The sequence below is a fragment of the Dromaius novaehollandiae genome, chromosome 5 (genome assembly GCF_036370855.1).
Source record: "Dromaius novaehollandiae isolate bDroNov1 chromosome 5, bDroNov1.hap1, whole genome shotgun sequence".
NCBI lineage: Eukaryota > Metazoa > Chordata > Aves > Casuariiformes > Dromaiidae > Dromaius > Dromaius novaehollandiae.
The window spans coordinates 38,136,098-38,152,155 of NC_088102.1; the positions used below are offsets into that span (position 1 = coordinate 38,136,098).

General features: G+C 42.6%; 1 protein-coding gene across 1 annotated transcript in view; it reads right to left on the reverse strand.

Annotated features, from left to right (window-relative positions):
• Window positions 1-13,573, reverse strand: part of ARG2 (arginase 2) — a 19,910-nt gene extending 6,337 nt beyond the window's left edge. Inside the window, exons 1-4 of the mRNA XM_026095869.2 lie at window positions 13,373-13,573; window positions 13,181-13,253; window positions 1,965-2,142; window positions 885-1,044 (exon numbers count right to left, since the gene is read on the reverse strand). Of these exons, the coding sequence (XP_025951654.1) occupies window positions 885-1,044; window positions 1,965-2,142; window positions 13,181-13,253; window positions 13,373-13,489 (528 nt within the window). The 5' untranslated portion in view covers window positions 13,490-13,573. The remainder of the gene's footprint in view (window positions 1-884; window positions 1,045-1,964; window positions 2,143-13,180; window positions 13,254-13,372) is intronic.
• Between the last annotated feature and the right edge of the window lie 2,485 nt (window positions 13,574-16,058).

The window sequence follows — 16,058 nt, forward strand, 5'->3', positions numbered from 1 at the left end:
CCTCAATAGCCATGAAGACATTAGATACTGTTGACCTTACTTGGAAGAGGCATACTTCCATCAACATGCTACCCCCACAATTTATCTAACAGTACAAAATTCCAAAGGAAAATGATATAGGACTTAGACCTACCTATTATTTAACATTGTGGCAGTCGCAAAAACTGGCTACACATATTCCATGTGCCCTGGTAAGCAGTACTTTTTGATACTTTGACTCCTTTCGAAGGCAGACTCTATCTCTTTACAAGCAGGCTGTAAGCAGGTACAGCAGTTCTGATTTGTAATATTTGGCAGGAAGACTAACACTAGAGCAGCCAGTCAGGTGACATAAGACCAGCCTCTGTCGTGCCCCAAGGTTGTCAAAACATATAGTGCCAAACTAAGCAGAAGAGGCGTGCAGGACCCAGCTGCCACTGGAGGTGAGCTCTGCACAGCTCTCACAGGCTCAGCTGGGGGGAGGTTCCCTTTTTGGCTCAGTTAGTAGAATTGCTGCCATTGCACAGGTTCAGCACGTTAACTATACTCATTATGCAGGAGTGGCACCATGGGCAGCTGCTGCATAGAGCTTTTGTTGTACAATGCAGGAGAATGCTAGCAAGAAGAAAAGCTTTTTCTTGTTTCTACAAGTGTGTGCACTTACATGTGCGCGCACACAAACACACATATATGCACACATACAGTGTGTGCATATACCTATATATGTGTGTGTGTATATGTATATACATGTGTACACACACACACAAATAATACATACTATTACTGGTACTTTGATAAAAAAGTAGGTCTGCCTTTGCAGCAGATAAGAAAGCACCTCACACCAGAAAGGAAGTAAAATGTCCTGAGGATTTCAGTGCAGGCTATGTGTACAGCAAAATACTTACTTTATCTTGGAGCTCTCTCAAGAGAAATGAAACTGGTTGTCCATGGAGGTTTCCAGACTGAGTTGTGAGAGGGGTGTTGATATCAGCATGCGCATCTACCCAGATCACACCAAGGTGTGGGCACTGCTGCACATGGCCACTGACAGAACCAAGTGCCAAGCTGGAAGTACAGTAGCAAAGTCTTCAGTCAACTGTGCAGAACATTATGCATTCAGAACAATATGGGGACAACAGGGAATCCCTGCAACTACAGTCACCAGCACTGTCATATTTAAAACACATCAGACACTGATGACAACGATCATAGAGGGCACCTCATATAAACCATGTGGCAAGTGCCTCTAACACCGTGATTCCACAACACTACAAATAACTCTAGAGGACAGTACTAGTACTGAGAGATGGGAAAGAGCTCTCCTCTCTCTGTGTTGTCAGCCTTCCCACACTCTTAATTGTCACCTTTTCTAGTTCCAAATCATCTCTCAGAAAATCTAATATGCTCACTCATCAATTGAATTATTCACCTGCTTTTGATTCCAGTCATGTTACCCCCACAATGTATTCTTACACACCCCACCTTCTTCATCCTGTTCTCAGGCCAAAGGTTAGCAAGAAAGAAAAGTAAAGCAGAATCATGCATTATAGGATCTCTTAAAAAATGGCCTTTGTGCAGGCATTACAAACCTATCCTAAAAGTTGTCATCACGAGAGTTAAGTTGCAAAAAGAGACAAATCACTAAACATTTAGCAGTAAAGAAACTGCAACGGTTCCTAAAGGGATCTGATCACACGAACTTCCCCAAAGAGAAATAAATGAGGCTTTCCTATGTCTGCAGATGACAGAAGAGTCTGGAGTTAGGAAGTACTATCTCTGAATGTTGGTTTTTTGTAGTCATCTTCTGTATTCCATCCTCGAAGTCCCAGCAATAAAAACAAAACAAAATCCCATTACCTCATAGTACTGCCAGGAACGACCCAAAGTTGTTCTCAGTATCCCCCTGTTTTGATTTAAATAAGTGATACTCCCCTTTAAGTGTCAACCTGCAGCATGCAGCACCAATTGTTTCTAGTTCAGCTCACCTGTGATCACCTCCTATAGTCACGCAGCTATGTCCAGCAGCTACAGCTCTGCTCACCGTATCAGCCACCACCTGGCTGGCTAAGCCCACTGATCGTGGGTATAAAATCAGGTTGTTGTACAGTTCATCATTGGGAACTTGAGTGAAATTCAAATCTCCAAAGTCGTATACTTGACATCCTGGAAACAAAGCAGCAAAGGGAGAAAATGAAGTTACTAAACAAGTGCCCAAAGAAGCATTCAAAATACATTCCCCTCAAAAAATCTCTTGGACAAGCACAAGGGGCAACAGGAAGGAAACTGATTCGTTTGACATTTGCATGCCCTTGCAAACAACCATCTCTCAGCTTTACAAATTAGAGAGCTTAAGATAATATTCTCACTTTAATTTAGCAATGAGATAAGCCAATCACTAAAAGTCACCTGGAAAAAACAGTTACTTATTTATTTCTTGGCAATTTTTGCGCTGAAAAAGTACGGTTTGTATTGCTGTCTTCCTTCCCAGTTAGCCAAAATGTATATGGCCTTAAATGAGTTCAGTTGCCCAAACACGCCCAGGACCACATTTAATCAAATTACCAGAATTCTAACAGTTATTTTTCATTTTCAAACCCCACCAGAATCCAGGCACAAAGTGTCTAATTATCACTGAAGTAGCTTGTCTTACAGTACTTCCAAGCAACTCCTTGAAAGATACACTAACTGTCTTGTAGAAGAACCTATCCATTTTTCCAATGCAAGATGCTCTGGAAGATACCTTAATTCTGCTGCCTTGATTCCAACCTGCTTTGAGATCCTGTCATTGCAGTTGGCTGTTGAAACATGACAACGTTCTGGGTCTAAGACCCAGCCTTCCTAAAATGTACTTCTATCTACTTATCCCAAAGAAGAGTCACTTCCACATAGGAAACAAGGGAACTTTTTGCCCCCTCCCCCCCCTTAAAAAACTGGGGGGAGGGGGGGAATAGTTTATTAATTGGTTGCATTTGAAGTTCAGTTCTCTTTCACACACATTATAGAACTTATCCTTTGAAGTTCTGCTGTTTGGTACTGTGTGCTTTCATAATAGTCTTCCAGATAGCAAAACTTCTAACAGCATTTTACAGGCCAGAGCCTCCCAGCTTCAGATAGGCCTACTGCTGCAGGTACTTCAGGCACCAACAAGGACAGTAGATGCCCGAAGACACTTACAGCTACACCAATAGTGGCTTACTAAGTCAAGACTACCCTGAATACCAACCGTGTCTGTTCAATTTGTTCCCTAGAAGCACTAGTCTGTTCTCAGTTGAAAACATCCAGGCTAGAGGTTGACATTTTACATTTAGTCATTTTATGCATAACAGGGAATTTTGAAAAATTAAGGCAAAGCAAATCAACAAAAGGAAGTATTTCACTTTAAACTCTGATTCCTGCTTCATTTCTGTTAAGCCCTTAGTCTAATGTCTAGGAAATAGGCTCTGGGAATTTGCTTGTTGGAAATAATAAACTCACATTTTTCTCAGTGCTATTTTTAATTCAAAGGAATTTTGACTGGTGAACATAAGGAAAAAGGTTGAGTGGCTTGTGAAAATTCGGCTGCTGGGAAACGGGCAAGCATATGTTTTACAGCAGGGGCATAGGTGGACATATGTCAGGGTATTTGCTAGGAGAGGACATGGTAGCTGAGCACAGCTACTTGACAAAGGATTAAGTAAATGGAATGTCAGCTACTCTGCAAAAAAGTGCATTATCTGCAAAGAGTTAAAGCAGTAAGTTGGAACAGGACCTACCACTTTACATTTTCAAAAGACAACACGGGCATACAGTGACAATACATAATTAGCAGCAGGACAACAGCTCTGGAATTTTGAGCCCGTTTTGGTTAGAGCCGAGTACATTATCTGATATCCAGTGCAACCACTACATTTTCCTCTATTTCATTCTGCTGTGCACCTTCAGAGAAGAGTTGCAAGTTTGAGATACATTCAATGAATGGCAAAGGTCTCCAATTTCTTATTTGCTACTCCTGTTTTCAGTATTATTTAAAGGGTTGATGAAAGTGAGTGTGGCTTGAAAACAAGTATTGGAAATAAGACTTCACAGTCAGACATTGAGTCAGTCAATAGGTATCAAGAGCTTTAGAGGAAGCTCCACAGGTTAATAAAATTTTCCACATTCCCTTGATCTAATACATCTGGCATGTGTGGGGAGCAAATCTGCAGTTGGGCAGGTGTGTTCAAGTGACTTAAACATGATAGGACATCACATCATACACTGCAATGGAGGAAAGGAGTGCCACTTATTCTTTATTCTCTCTTACAGGACATACAAGCACATCACAGTATTTTGCCCATTTTAGGATGAAAAAGAATTAAAGGAAATTATATCATGAAGCTCCATCTTTAGATCAGTGTAAAACAAAGCCAACCAATCTTTCACAGCACTTTAAGGAAAACTGCAGAATGTATTTAACTGATGTCAGCTGGATACCAGGTAGTGACATATAGCTCATTCTTTTAAGATTCTTCAGGTTATCCTAAAAGGAGGCCAAACATGGCAGATTCTAAGAAGTGTGTGTGTGGACAAGTATTGTTTGTGTTCAAGATTTTCTTTTACCTTCTTTACCCTGTCCCCTTTCCAATCTCCATCTATGAGGCAAAAAGAATTGGTACAGTTTCCAAATAAAGCTGTGTGTTCCTTATGATCACTATGGGGTTCATACAGTGGAGATGTGTCAGAGATGGACAGATGAACACACACTATTGGATTCCAGAATTCTGTCATCTTGTCCACCTTTTAGATAAGTGGTACTCCTGCATCTCCTAGATTAAGATGCCTCTCTAGTTACTTTTATAAAAAGCCTAGTCTCTATTAGAGTCAGTAGGTGCCTTCAGCTTTTGTAACCATCTTCAAAAGTTGTTTTTTTGTTGTTCAGCTAGAGCAGCTAACCCTTGTAGCAGCTCCTTTTCACAGTTTTGTGCTGCCTTCTTATTTAGGCCCACTGTTTTTATGTAGTTGCAGAGGATGGCTCAAGTTTCTCTGGGTGACTTGATGTTTTCAGCAATCTTTGCCATAGTTAGCTGATTAAAGTAAAAGCAGTCAGTCACAGAAGCAAGCACTAACCCAATCCTAAAACCTTAAAAATATCTTCTTCTACTGTTTTTAAATATGCCTAGAGTTAAGTGACCCCAGGGCAAAAGAAAAGCTTAATGAATAGATAGCACAAAAATGTTCATGGTACATAGATAAACCATGGGTCCTGATTAAGGGGTGTGTGTGCACGTATGCACATATATTTGAGTGATCAGATATTAAAGAGATGAAACCAACATGTATGTCTTAGTGCTTACTGAACAGTGAAGTGAAAGAATTTATGTCAAATTCACCAGGTTTTTATAGTCAGTTCTTAGCTTCTCTTTGGAGAGTCTCAGATATTAGTCAAAAATGTCTCAGATATTAGTCCATGTACTCTGCCTCCTCGCATGTAGTTTTTTGCTTTAAGGAAGTTCTAAAACTAAATCTTTTTCCTCAGCTACATTTTGCTGCCCAACTTAGAAAGGTAGAAATTACTAGATGGATAGCTACACTGTAGTGCACTGCAAACTGATGTCCCTAGCACTTATCTGGCCATTAGTGAAAGATTTATAATCAACTACCACAAACATAAGCACTTATTTTCTTTGTTTCTTAGGATCCTTTACAATTTAAGATGCTAACAGCTATAAACAAACAGCTTTTTAAGTCAGCACAGAGAGTTGACAAGAAGAACATATATGGGCCTTTTTATACACAATAGATCCAAGTTCTCAAAACTGGAAGATGTGGCTAAATAAAAAAGCCAACTTCCTCACATACATTGCAGCACAGCATCCACACTATTTGTCAGTGAAGCAGGTTAGGACTAGTCAGGAACAGCAGGTACCTCCCTCAGTGATCAGACATTTATTCTGCCAGGCTGAGCCTTGCATTCAGGCTATAAAAAGAAATTCACCAGAAAGCTGGGCTGCAACCATCAAATTCATCACATTTGTGACCTAACCAGCAGCAGCAGTTGCACAGAATGAAACCATTTTATTTTCCCAACCTTTCCAGCTGTTTAGAATCACCCAGCAAGCATTTTTCTTTCAATAATCTCCTCTGTGAAAGCCACATAGAAAAGTAACATTGAGTAGAATGGATAGGAACTCTAACTGCCCAGACTTTCTTTTTCTTTCCAAAAATCTCAGAAAGAGCTTCGTAAGTGTTGCCTTCTCTCTACTGGTCTCTACCTCCAGCTTTTTACAGAACTCAGGAAAACACAATACTCATCTCACCTCCATGCTTGTTTTATGGTAAAAAAGCACTATCAAATTATGTTTATTTAAAAAAAGAAAGGGGTGGAGGGGAAAATAAACAAACAAACTTCAGCCATTCAGCCAAGCAGAAATATTTTCAAGCTCAAATTCTTTTGGATTTAGGCTTTGTTTTTAATATCAAACATTAGCAACTTGGCAGACTTATTTTGAGCAGACAGATAGGGAAAGGTCACATAAGCATTCAATCAGCACACCAACAGATGGAGGGCAGTCACTTGGACTGGATGGAGATGGATGGCAACCCAGACAATCACAATGCAACCTATATCCATTAACAGAAATCAGAATTTTAATAATTAGGAGCCAAACTTGTACTTAGAAAAAAGTACCAATACAAAACAACAGATTTAAGAAAAGAAGGTTTCCTGCACACTTTTTCAAATAAGCTATTAATGTATCACTCAGGCTCTGACACTTACAACTGGGATATAAGATGCCCTTCTGTAAGCTGTATGACAATGGGGATACTCACTTCCTATCTTACGAGAAATACAGTTCATTTAGTCAGCTTCCACAATAGGCAACAGTCACTATAGTGAGTCATTTCCCTACACAGATTTAGAGAAAATGTTCTTCTGTAAGCTGACTCAAAAGCTTTGGGGGCATCTAACTAGAAAAACACCTGGGTAGCAGCAGGGAAAGTCTACCCATCCTACTCTACTAGGATGTTGCACCAGAGCCAGAAGCAGCAATTTGAAAGGAGGAGATTCAGCTTTCAAAATCTAGACAGTCTGCTAACACTGCCCAGTGGCATGCTGCTGGAATATGGTTACAAGTCTCAAGGGGCAGACAGGAGTTGAAACAAAAGCATATGGAACATCAGGGAGAAATGATCTCCTGACACTGCTTGTTTACACCGCACATTTGTGACCTAGAGGTAAAAAAAAATTAAATTTAACAGAAAAGTTAAATCTTTCCTTTTCTGGGTTTCTAAATCCTGCTGAACTACTTCACAAGGAATTTGGATATCCCACCGTTACTATATCTCATTTCACACTATGTATTATATAAAACCACTTACATGAACATATCACTCCTGCTTATTCAATGGAATTGTTTTCTCAGGTTACAGCCAGCTTAGTGAATCACCAGAGATACAGAAAGGCTTTTCAAGAAGCAATGAGTATTATGAACAATCTTGATAGACAAACTTAACATTCTCCTTTCTGTGAACAAGACAGAGGGCTACAAGCTGTTACTATCCCCCTTTTCAGTGGGCTCACACGGATAAGCTTATAGGCTGGTGCTGGCTTCGCTTTATCCTCTCTCAGAGAGGCTGGCAAAAGGTTGCATGGCAGCAAACAAATGAATCATTCATTATGACCAGTGCATACTGAAGCCTATTTTAAAACAGTTTTAATCCACCAGATCTACCAGGAGAGGGGAAAGAAAAAAAAAAAAGGTGAGAACAACTATACAAACAAGGGCATACTCTATTCTGCACGGATATGAAACTAGGCCAGCAAGGATCCCAATACAGGATATTGAGATTTCAGCAGTCTAGTTTAATCATAACCTTCTTGCTTTGAAAGTTACTACACAAAATCTCTTTAAATATATACCCACTGCAAAAATCTCCTTTTTGGTGTAGATTAATGGTTTAACAAGTTTCTGCTAGTACCAAAATTTCACATCTCAGTAATTCCATTCTGCTTTTTAGCATTGTGAAAGCATTGGTTCAAAATAACATTCCTGTTTCAGTATCTATTTAAAAGCCTTCTGCTCATACAAAAAAACCCAACAACAAACAAGAAATCCAATTGCTATCCCGAGTCTGTATTCAAGGTTGCCTTTGCATACACTTAGCCAAGAAATTTTTCTGACCCCAAATCAAGCAGCCATCTCATCTCCCTTTGATAACTGTTATGAAATCCAGTGTGCTTGACCTCAAGAGGTCTTGAAAAACATCACTTTCAGGTGTTGGGAAACATTTGCCCTGAGGCTTGCATCAGAGCAGGAGATGACGGACAGCCGTTGCAGTCTGTCCCTCTCCTGACAAACTCCAGCGCAAGTTGTCTTCATTTACAGATCCAATTCCTTTTAAATAAGTTTAACCCCAAAACAGCATGTTTCTGACAGCAAAAATGTAAGTCAGAAAATGTAAGTCAGACATACCAAGACATACCAGAACAGCTCTCCTCAACAAGCACCTCATGCTTTAACTATTATACAAGTAAATAGTTGTTACATCAGTTATCCCAGGCAGGTAATACTTGGGAGGAAGGGAGAGCAGAACATACCAGAACTTATTGAAGTTCTCTCCCTTCCTCTTATTCACTGGAAGAAACTATCTCATTTCTTCATATTAAAATGACAGATCTGAATTTCTGGCATTTGACTCAGGTACCTACGTCTGAGCTTTTCACAATATAGTTTTACAACTGAAACTTGCACCTTCCATCCCTTCTATTACATTCACATAAGCACATACCTGCCATAGGTATCTTGGGCTTATGAATCTACAATAAAATACAGGGTTAAAGTTTTGAACAAGAAAGTAATGACAATTCCAAACACTAAAGCAGTTCAGTAATCCAGTTCATTTTCTAAATTTTTCCCTCAATCATCTCCCTTTGGGCCCCTCTCCACTAACTCCTCTCCTTCAACACCTTTTATTGCAAGAAATAAAACAGCATGTGACATGAACTCATTCCAATCCAGAGATGGCTGAATTTGTGCTATCAGCAAATAAACTAAGCCATGTATTAAAACTGATTTTATATTATAAAGTAGTCAAGAATGACTAGTATCACCAGGAAAAACAAAATACAAAAACCCCGAAGAGCTCTGTTCTTTCATCCTTGAATCTCATCTCTTCTTACTGAAAGGTTGGGAAGAAATAATAAATTCAGATTTCCTGATCAGTTTAGTTTAAATCCATCCAAAAGAAAGGAAGAAAAAAAAAAATCACTAAACTGATATGATGAGCATCTACAAGTGAAGCACCTTCTGTGCTTTACCCTAATTTATTTTAAAGCCAATTTCAATGTGAATTTGTGCAATTCAGAATATGTACTGGACAAGTGGGGAAAAAAATCCATCAAATCAGCTGACCCCAAAATGTTTCATTCTAAATTAAAAACAAGCAGACAGTGTCTTCCATCAGTATGGGGAAGGGAGGAAAATCAGAGCTGACCTACTGTGAGGAATGCCCCAGCTTCACATACTTTCACTGTTGATGTTTTTCCGGTAAATTAAGACTATGGCCATATCAACTCATACCAGACAGTCACTCTTTGACAAGTCTACCTCTACTTAAGCCTGTAGGCCACATATCTCTGCAGGCCACCAGCTTATCAAACCAGTCAAAGTTGCAATTCAGATCCAAACTTTGTTAATCTCTTCTAGATCAGTCTGACCCCAGCGTGACCAAACTCAGGAACCCAGCACATCCAGCTCTAAATAAACACTTAAATAAATCAACAGTAGCCAACAAACAAGAAAGAAACTTGGGCAGCAGTGTTTTACTAGAATTGTTTTCATGTTAGAGAGAGCAGAGGGGTTCTAAGTCGCCTCAAGGGCTGTGCTAATTAACACAACAGCCGCCTATTATAAATCCAAGAATGGTCCTTTTCTCCTTCAGCTAAGGGAACTAGAAAACATTATGGTTTTAAATTTGATCAGATTCTCTGCTTAATCCACAACAAACAGGAGAGGCCCAAGAAATTCCTACTCTACAGAACTACATACCTCGTATCTCCTATAGATCACGCAATGCTCATCTGCCACCTATCTTCCCCAGTCATTCCCACCCACCAAAGTCCAAACGCCTCCACATATTGTATCTATTTCTCTTCACTGTCAGAAGAATACACAGCCCTGCAAAGCTTTGTATCCTGTCCTCCCCCAAGCCAGGGAGCTATGAATCTCTGTTTTTATACAACATTCTTACTTCTTTGTCAGGATGGAGGAGTTCCTTTAAAGTGTTAATATTCTGGTCTTCCCCTTAGGAGAATAATCAGAAATGAGAAAATGGAGTAGCAGCCCAGGACCCTGCAGTAGGACTATCAAAGAACAGCAGTTAAGATGGAGTGAAAGGAATGGAAAACTCCCTCCCCAAGATATTAGTCGGTGAAAGCAAGATGCAAGACACTGCAAAAAGAAGGAACCAAAGGTCTACTATTCTCTCTCTTTAATGTAGGTAGAAACTAGCAACTTAAGTCATTAAATTGGGCATATTAACATATGAAAAGCCATGTGGTTCCTTGATATTCAAAGTAACAGAGTATATATACTTAAGGCCAAACCCAGAAAATTAGAAAGCAATGCATGCATCTTAGCATCTGAAACACTATAGTTTTAGAAGGGACTTTAGAGCATCTTCATTTTATACAAGTCAAATTAAGTTTGAAACTATAATGGAAAAAATAAAATTTTACAATGTCAGGCAAACAGTGGATTCTAATCACCAGAAATCTCTTCTACTTGAAACAACTAAGTGCAATTTTATATAAGAGTTACTGTTAATACATAATTTCAATTTGTAGATGGGAACTTCTTACACTTCCTTACACTGCACAGAGTCCACCCTCAATCTTCTACAGGGAAGCATCACCTCCATAGCTGGCCTTGTGTCCAGTTACAAGCTTGTAATGACAAGGACAAACAGTGCAGTGATGTTTATAGCACTCTCACATTCCTGCTGACACCCACTCACCCTCCCACCCCCCCCCCCCCCAAAAAACCCACTGTGGACACAAACGTTTCAGAAGTAATCAATACATACTGGAGAACAGAGGCCCTATATCTTAGATAAATGTTACTTCTTTTTAAGAAGAAATCTGGTCTCTTGCAGTGTTATTTACCCACTCCTGGAAAGCAAGTAACGGGGTCCTGTGAAAATTATTAATTCTTTTAACATAAGAGATAATTCAAGTTAACAACAATAATTGCTGTATCTTATATTTTCCTTCTTCAGTGCAATAGAAATAAGACTTATAGCATTAGCATAGCATTAGAAAGATGAAGACAAAGAAAAGCAGGTAAACTTCTACTGCCAATTCAGTGTACCACAGGAGACCAAGCAATGGAATTACTACCACATTAATAAAGGCAAAGCTATCTCGCCAGGGTTAGCTATCCTGCTAGAGAAGAAAAATAAACAGCCGCTAAACAAAAACAATTGTTGGTTAAGCTTCCATGAACAACAGATATGCGCAACACAAAAGGCTACATGATAGTTCCCTCCTCAATCTACCACCCAACCCACAAGCAGATTGTCTTTGCAGGATAAACAACGAAGACCATCATTTATTTCAAGATGGGCTCTCAAAACAGAATCTGTTACAATTCATGTGCCATCTGAACCTCTTCATAAGAGGGCTGCAGAGATTTAAGATGAAGTTACACCAACACAGACTAAAAAATTAAAATTAAAAAAAATGCCCCAAAAATCCTCTGCCTAGGTGGAAGAATGTCAGCAATGGGAAACTGAAATTTGCAGGAGGAAGAAATCCCAAAAGCTTTAAAAAATGTAGAAGGACAGCAAGAAAATATCTCCACGTGCATTACTGATGAATTAGTAAATGGTTCATAAGCAACTCAACAATGAAACTCCACCTGTTTTTGAGCTTACCTTGCTTCATTTCTATCCTTACAACCATTTGTTATTGGAATGCAGAAGAGGCTTGTATCCTCTTTTCCCACCTTCCCCAAGTTTCCATTGAAGTGGTTGTAAATTGGCCCCTTTCAGCTGGTGAACCATAAGGAGACACATAGGATAAGCCTACAGGGCTGTCCAGAACAATACCTTCTGTTTTAAAGTGGTATTAAAATTCAGAATAAATTTGCTAGGGGGTTATTAGAAGTTATCTTACCTCTACATGCCCCTAGATTCTATCAACACTAATCACACATAGAACAGATAATGCAGGTTCTCTTCATGTGATCCACCTCTGCAGTCCATCCCCATTACACAGTTCCAGGTAAAGCTTTCTAAATTAAAGACTCTCCAGACAAGAATTCACCTTTACAAGTTTGTATCTCTCATGTCCTGTTCCTAATAACTGTGATACTTTTTTCCACCAGTTCTCAGCTTGTAGAAGCGATAATGTGAGATATGAAACACCGGCAAGCCCATCAATTTGCTTAAACAACAGTAATGGTAAGAGTTAAAAGACCACAATCTTTCCATTCGGACAGTGCTACTTCCAAGTGCTTTCAAAGCAAAACTTCAGACAAAACCTCATACGCAAACCTAGTGTTTTCTCCAGAAAGTTCCAAATTTCGTCATTTGAAAGTATATTTTAAGAACAAGTTAAATACCTCCTATTTATTAGCGTAACGAATATGGAAAAACAAAGCACGCTATTTGAGAAATTCAGCAATACATTCAAGGGTATTACTTGACTGGATACACTCAGTGCATAGAACGTTTTGAATGGCATCATGTTCTTCAAGCTTTTCTTAAATCAGTGTGGGAATGGTAGGTATTAAAGCACTCGATGTGCCAACACAGAAAATACATGCATGCACACGACTGCTTCTCAGGAGCTGGAGCACACCGAGGTGTGCAGGCCACGGACCCGAGCGCTCTTTGTTCCGGGCCCCCACAAGCCTGCCGATGCAGCCGTACGCTCTCTCACGCATCTCGCACGCGGGAACGGCGGCACAGCACCGAGTCACCCTTTCCCGATACCGTAGAAATGAGGCAGATAGTGCTTTCCCCCGCGCATGGACGGCTCGGGGGCATTTCAGGTTTCGCGATCCCAAGCGAAACGCGGAGTGGGGAGTAGTGTCCCCCCCCTCCCCCCCCCGCCACAGCTCGGGGCGAGCGGCTGAGTCACGCTTCACCGACAGGAGTAATGAAAGGGAAACCCGGGGGGGGGGCTGGGGGGAGCAGACCCCCCCGCGGCGAGGCCCCCCGACGCCGCGCTGTGCCTCACCGAGCCCGGCCAGCCGCTCCACCAGCCCCGCAGCGCGGAGAGCAGCGGGGCCGTGGTCCACTCCGCGCCGTTTCTGCGAGACAAAGAAAGGGGGGAGGGCGGTTACCAAGCGCTGCCGCGGCAGGCGCCGAGCCCCGCGGGAGGGAGCCGAGGGGCTGGGCCCCCCCTCCGCCCCCCGGCCGCCATGCCCACCTGCCCCCTGGAGAAGGGGGCTCCCACCAGCGCCACGGAGTGCGCCGGCTTGGGGAGCTGGAGCCCCGCGTCCGCCTGCTTGCGGAGGAGCCGGGCGAAGCTGCTGCGCAGGGACATGATCCAGGCGCCGCAGAGCCGCTGAGCGATGCCGGCTGCCGTCGCGCCGCTCCTTTTAAAGAGCTCCAGCGCCGCGGCGCAGCGGGGGGCGGCCCCACCCCTCCCCCTCGCACACCCCCGGGACGCCCGGCCAACGGCAGCGCGCGCGCCCGGTGTGTCCCGCCCCCACGGCGCACGCGACCCTGCGCGCGACGGCGGCGCCCGCCAAGAGGGCGTGGCGCGAGCGCCCGCCGCGGCCAACGGCTGCCCGGCACAGACGTCCGCCCCCCCCGCGCCCCTCGGCGCTCCCTGCCCTCCCCTCCCGCCGCCGCGGCGGGGAAGCCCTCCCTCAGCCGCGCACCTCCCGCTGGCTAACGCCGCGCCTGGCACGCGTCCCCTCGCCGGGGTTTTTCCACTGCCAGCCGCCGCGTGCCCGTGACGGCCCTCAGCGGCTGCCGTTAACGGTCAGGGCAGTCGGAGCCCCCCGCGCCGGCGGATCGCAGCCCTTCGTGGCTTCCTCCCCACACACCCCAGAGCGAGCGCCGCACCGGTTCTCTTGCCTCTGCTAAGAGGGCAGGCATGAAACATCAGCCAGGCTTTGGGCAAAGGACCACCGAACGCTGGGAGAGGTCTGGGGGAAATATCCCTTACCTTGCCCTTGTCTCTGAACAGCCACGGTCAGCCTCTGTGAGAGACCAAATCCCGGGGAGCCGGACCTTGGTGTGACATGGCAGAGCCATTCTTGTAACGTATCCTGGGGGGTGATCATGTATGAAGATGATGGGTGTAATACACTAATATCCAAACACTACTTCGCTCATGTGCTCTTCGCCTGCTCCCTGGCTGGCTACATGCAGATGGTGAGAGCCATCTCACAGTAATGCTCCTTCCAGGTTTCACTGAAGAAGTAGCACCACCGGGGCTATGCTCTTGGTTTGATAACCTTGATAAAGCATTAAGAAAAGTCACCTCTTCACCCACTTCAAATACTTGATCACTCAGGGTGTCTTGCTCTGAGGTAGCTCACTAATTCTGAAAACTCTCTGACTCTTCCTGTTCACAATGTATCTTAAGGATAGCAATTTCAATAAACACTGAAAAGCAAGTAAATCACCCCATCTTACCCCTCTGTGGCCAGGCAACACAATTCTTACTCTGAAATGTGCAAATACGTGCATTGTACTTGTATACAATACAATACATGTTTGAAAGAAAGGCTGGCAATATCAATGAGCTGAGAACAGAGATGACAAGAAGCCAACCCAGGGTTAAACCAGGACTTCTCAATAACATGAAAACAAAATCTATACACATACATTTGCTTTTTCCTCTTCCTTTAAGATCTCCAAGTCCTCCAACCTCTGTAGGGCCCGGTAGTTTTGCATTTCTTGTTAATGTGTTCCTGGCCATTACCGCTCTCCCAGGAGTCCTCCCCCTCCTGTTACTGGCCTTTTCCCTCCACACTGCTTTTTATTCCTCTACCCCCTACTTTGATTTTTTTTCCTTCTCCCTGTCCCCATCTCCTGGGCTTTCATACCAAAGCTCCTGTTTATTCAGTTCAGTCCTCATCCATCAGTACAAACACTTCTTCCCTTTTAAAAACATCTGTAACTCTGGCTTCAATTTTTTTTACTTTTATCCTATCTAGAAAGCTTTACTAACCCTCTTTTGAACTCCCACATTCCTCCCCCCCCCTCCAATTTCTGCAGTTCCTTTGCTAGCTTTTGTTCTCTCCGAGCTACCTCACTCTTACTCTTCACAGCTCCAGCCCACCCCTTACCTCAGCTCTTGTGTTACAGGACAACGTAGGACATGCTGTACAAGTCTTTCCGTAGCGCCAGTGTTCACCTACTTGTCTAGCCTAAGAAAAAGATCTTGGTAGTGATTCCTCAAGCCCCTTTTGTTCCTTTTCCTTGACTTTACTATCCTGACAAGAACAAGTTAACAGGTTTATATACAGTAACCACCCAAGAGCTCTGATAATACAATAAATGAAATAAATTGCCCACAGAGAGATGGTATCTGCAATTAAAGCTAGCTGATATACTCAAGGACTGGAGGGGGAAACAAACCTGAAGGGCAAAGAAAGTAGCTTTATGTCAGTACCAGAGAAGTCATATGAAATAATAATTAAAAAGTATGAAAAGAAACACAATACAAAGACCCATTAAAGTCTTTGTATACAAAGCCAAGTCTCCAATTTATTAGTTTTTGATAACATCATGTACTTAGATGGCAAAAAAACAGAAAACATTGCTTTAAACTTTGCAAAAATACATCACTAACAAGGCTGTTTTCAATGAAAAGTCTGTAGTTAAGGATGCTGCAGATAAGCAGCGACAGAAATATTTTTATATACTAGAAAGTGGCAAGGACAAATGATAAAAAGTCCCTCTTCACCGTGGTAAGAGACACACAAAAGGCCTGTGTTGTTTAACCCTGTTACTAAGACCCCAGAGGGCGCAAGCAGTGAACTACCGCATCTGCAGACCGCAGCGCTTACTGATGCTGATCAAGGTTAAAGGGAGGCACTTCAGAAAACGTGACCAAACCAGCCCGCGCAGCCGCGCCGCCACCCGGCAGACTCGGG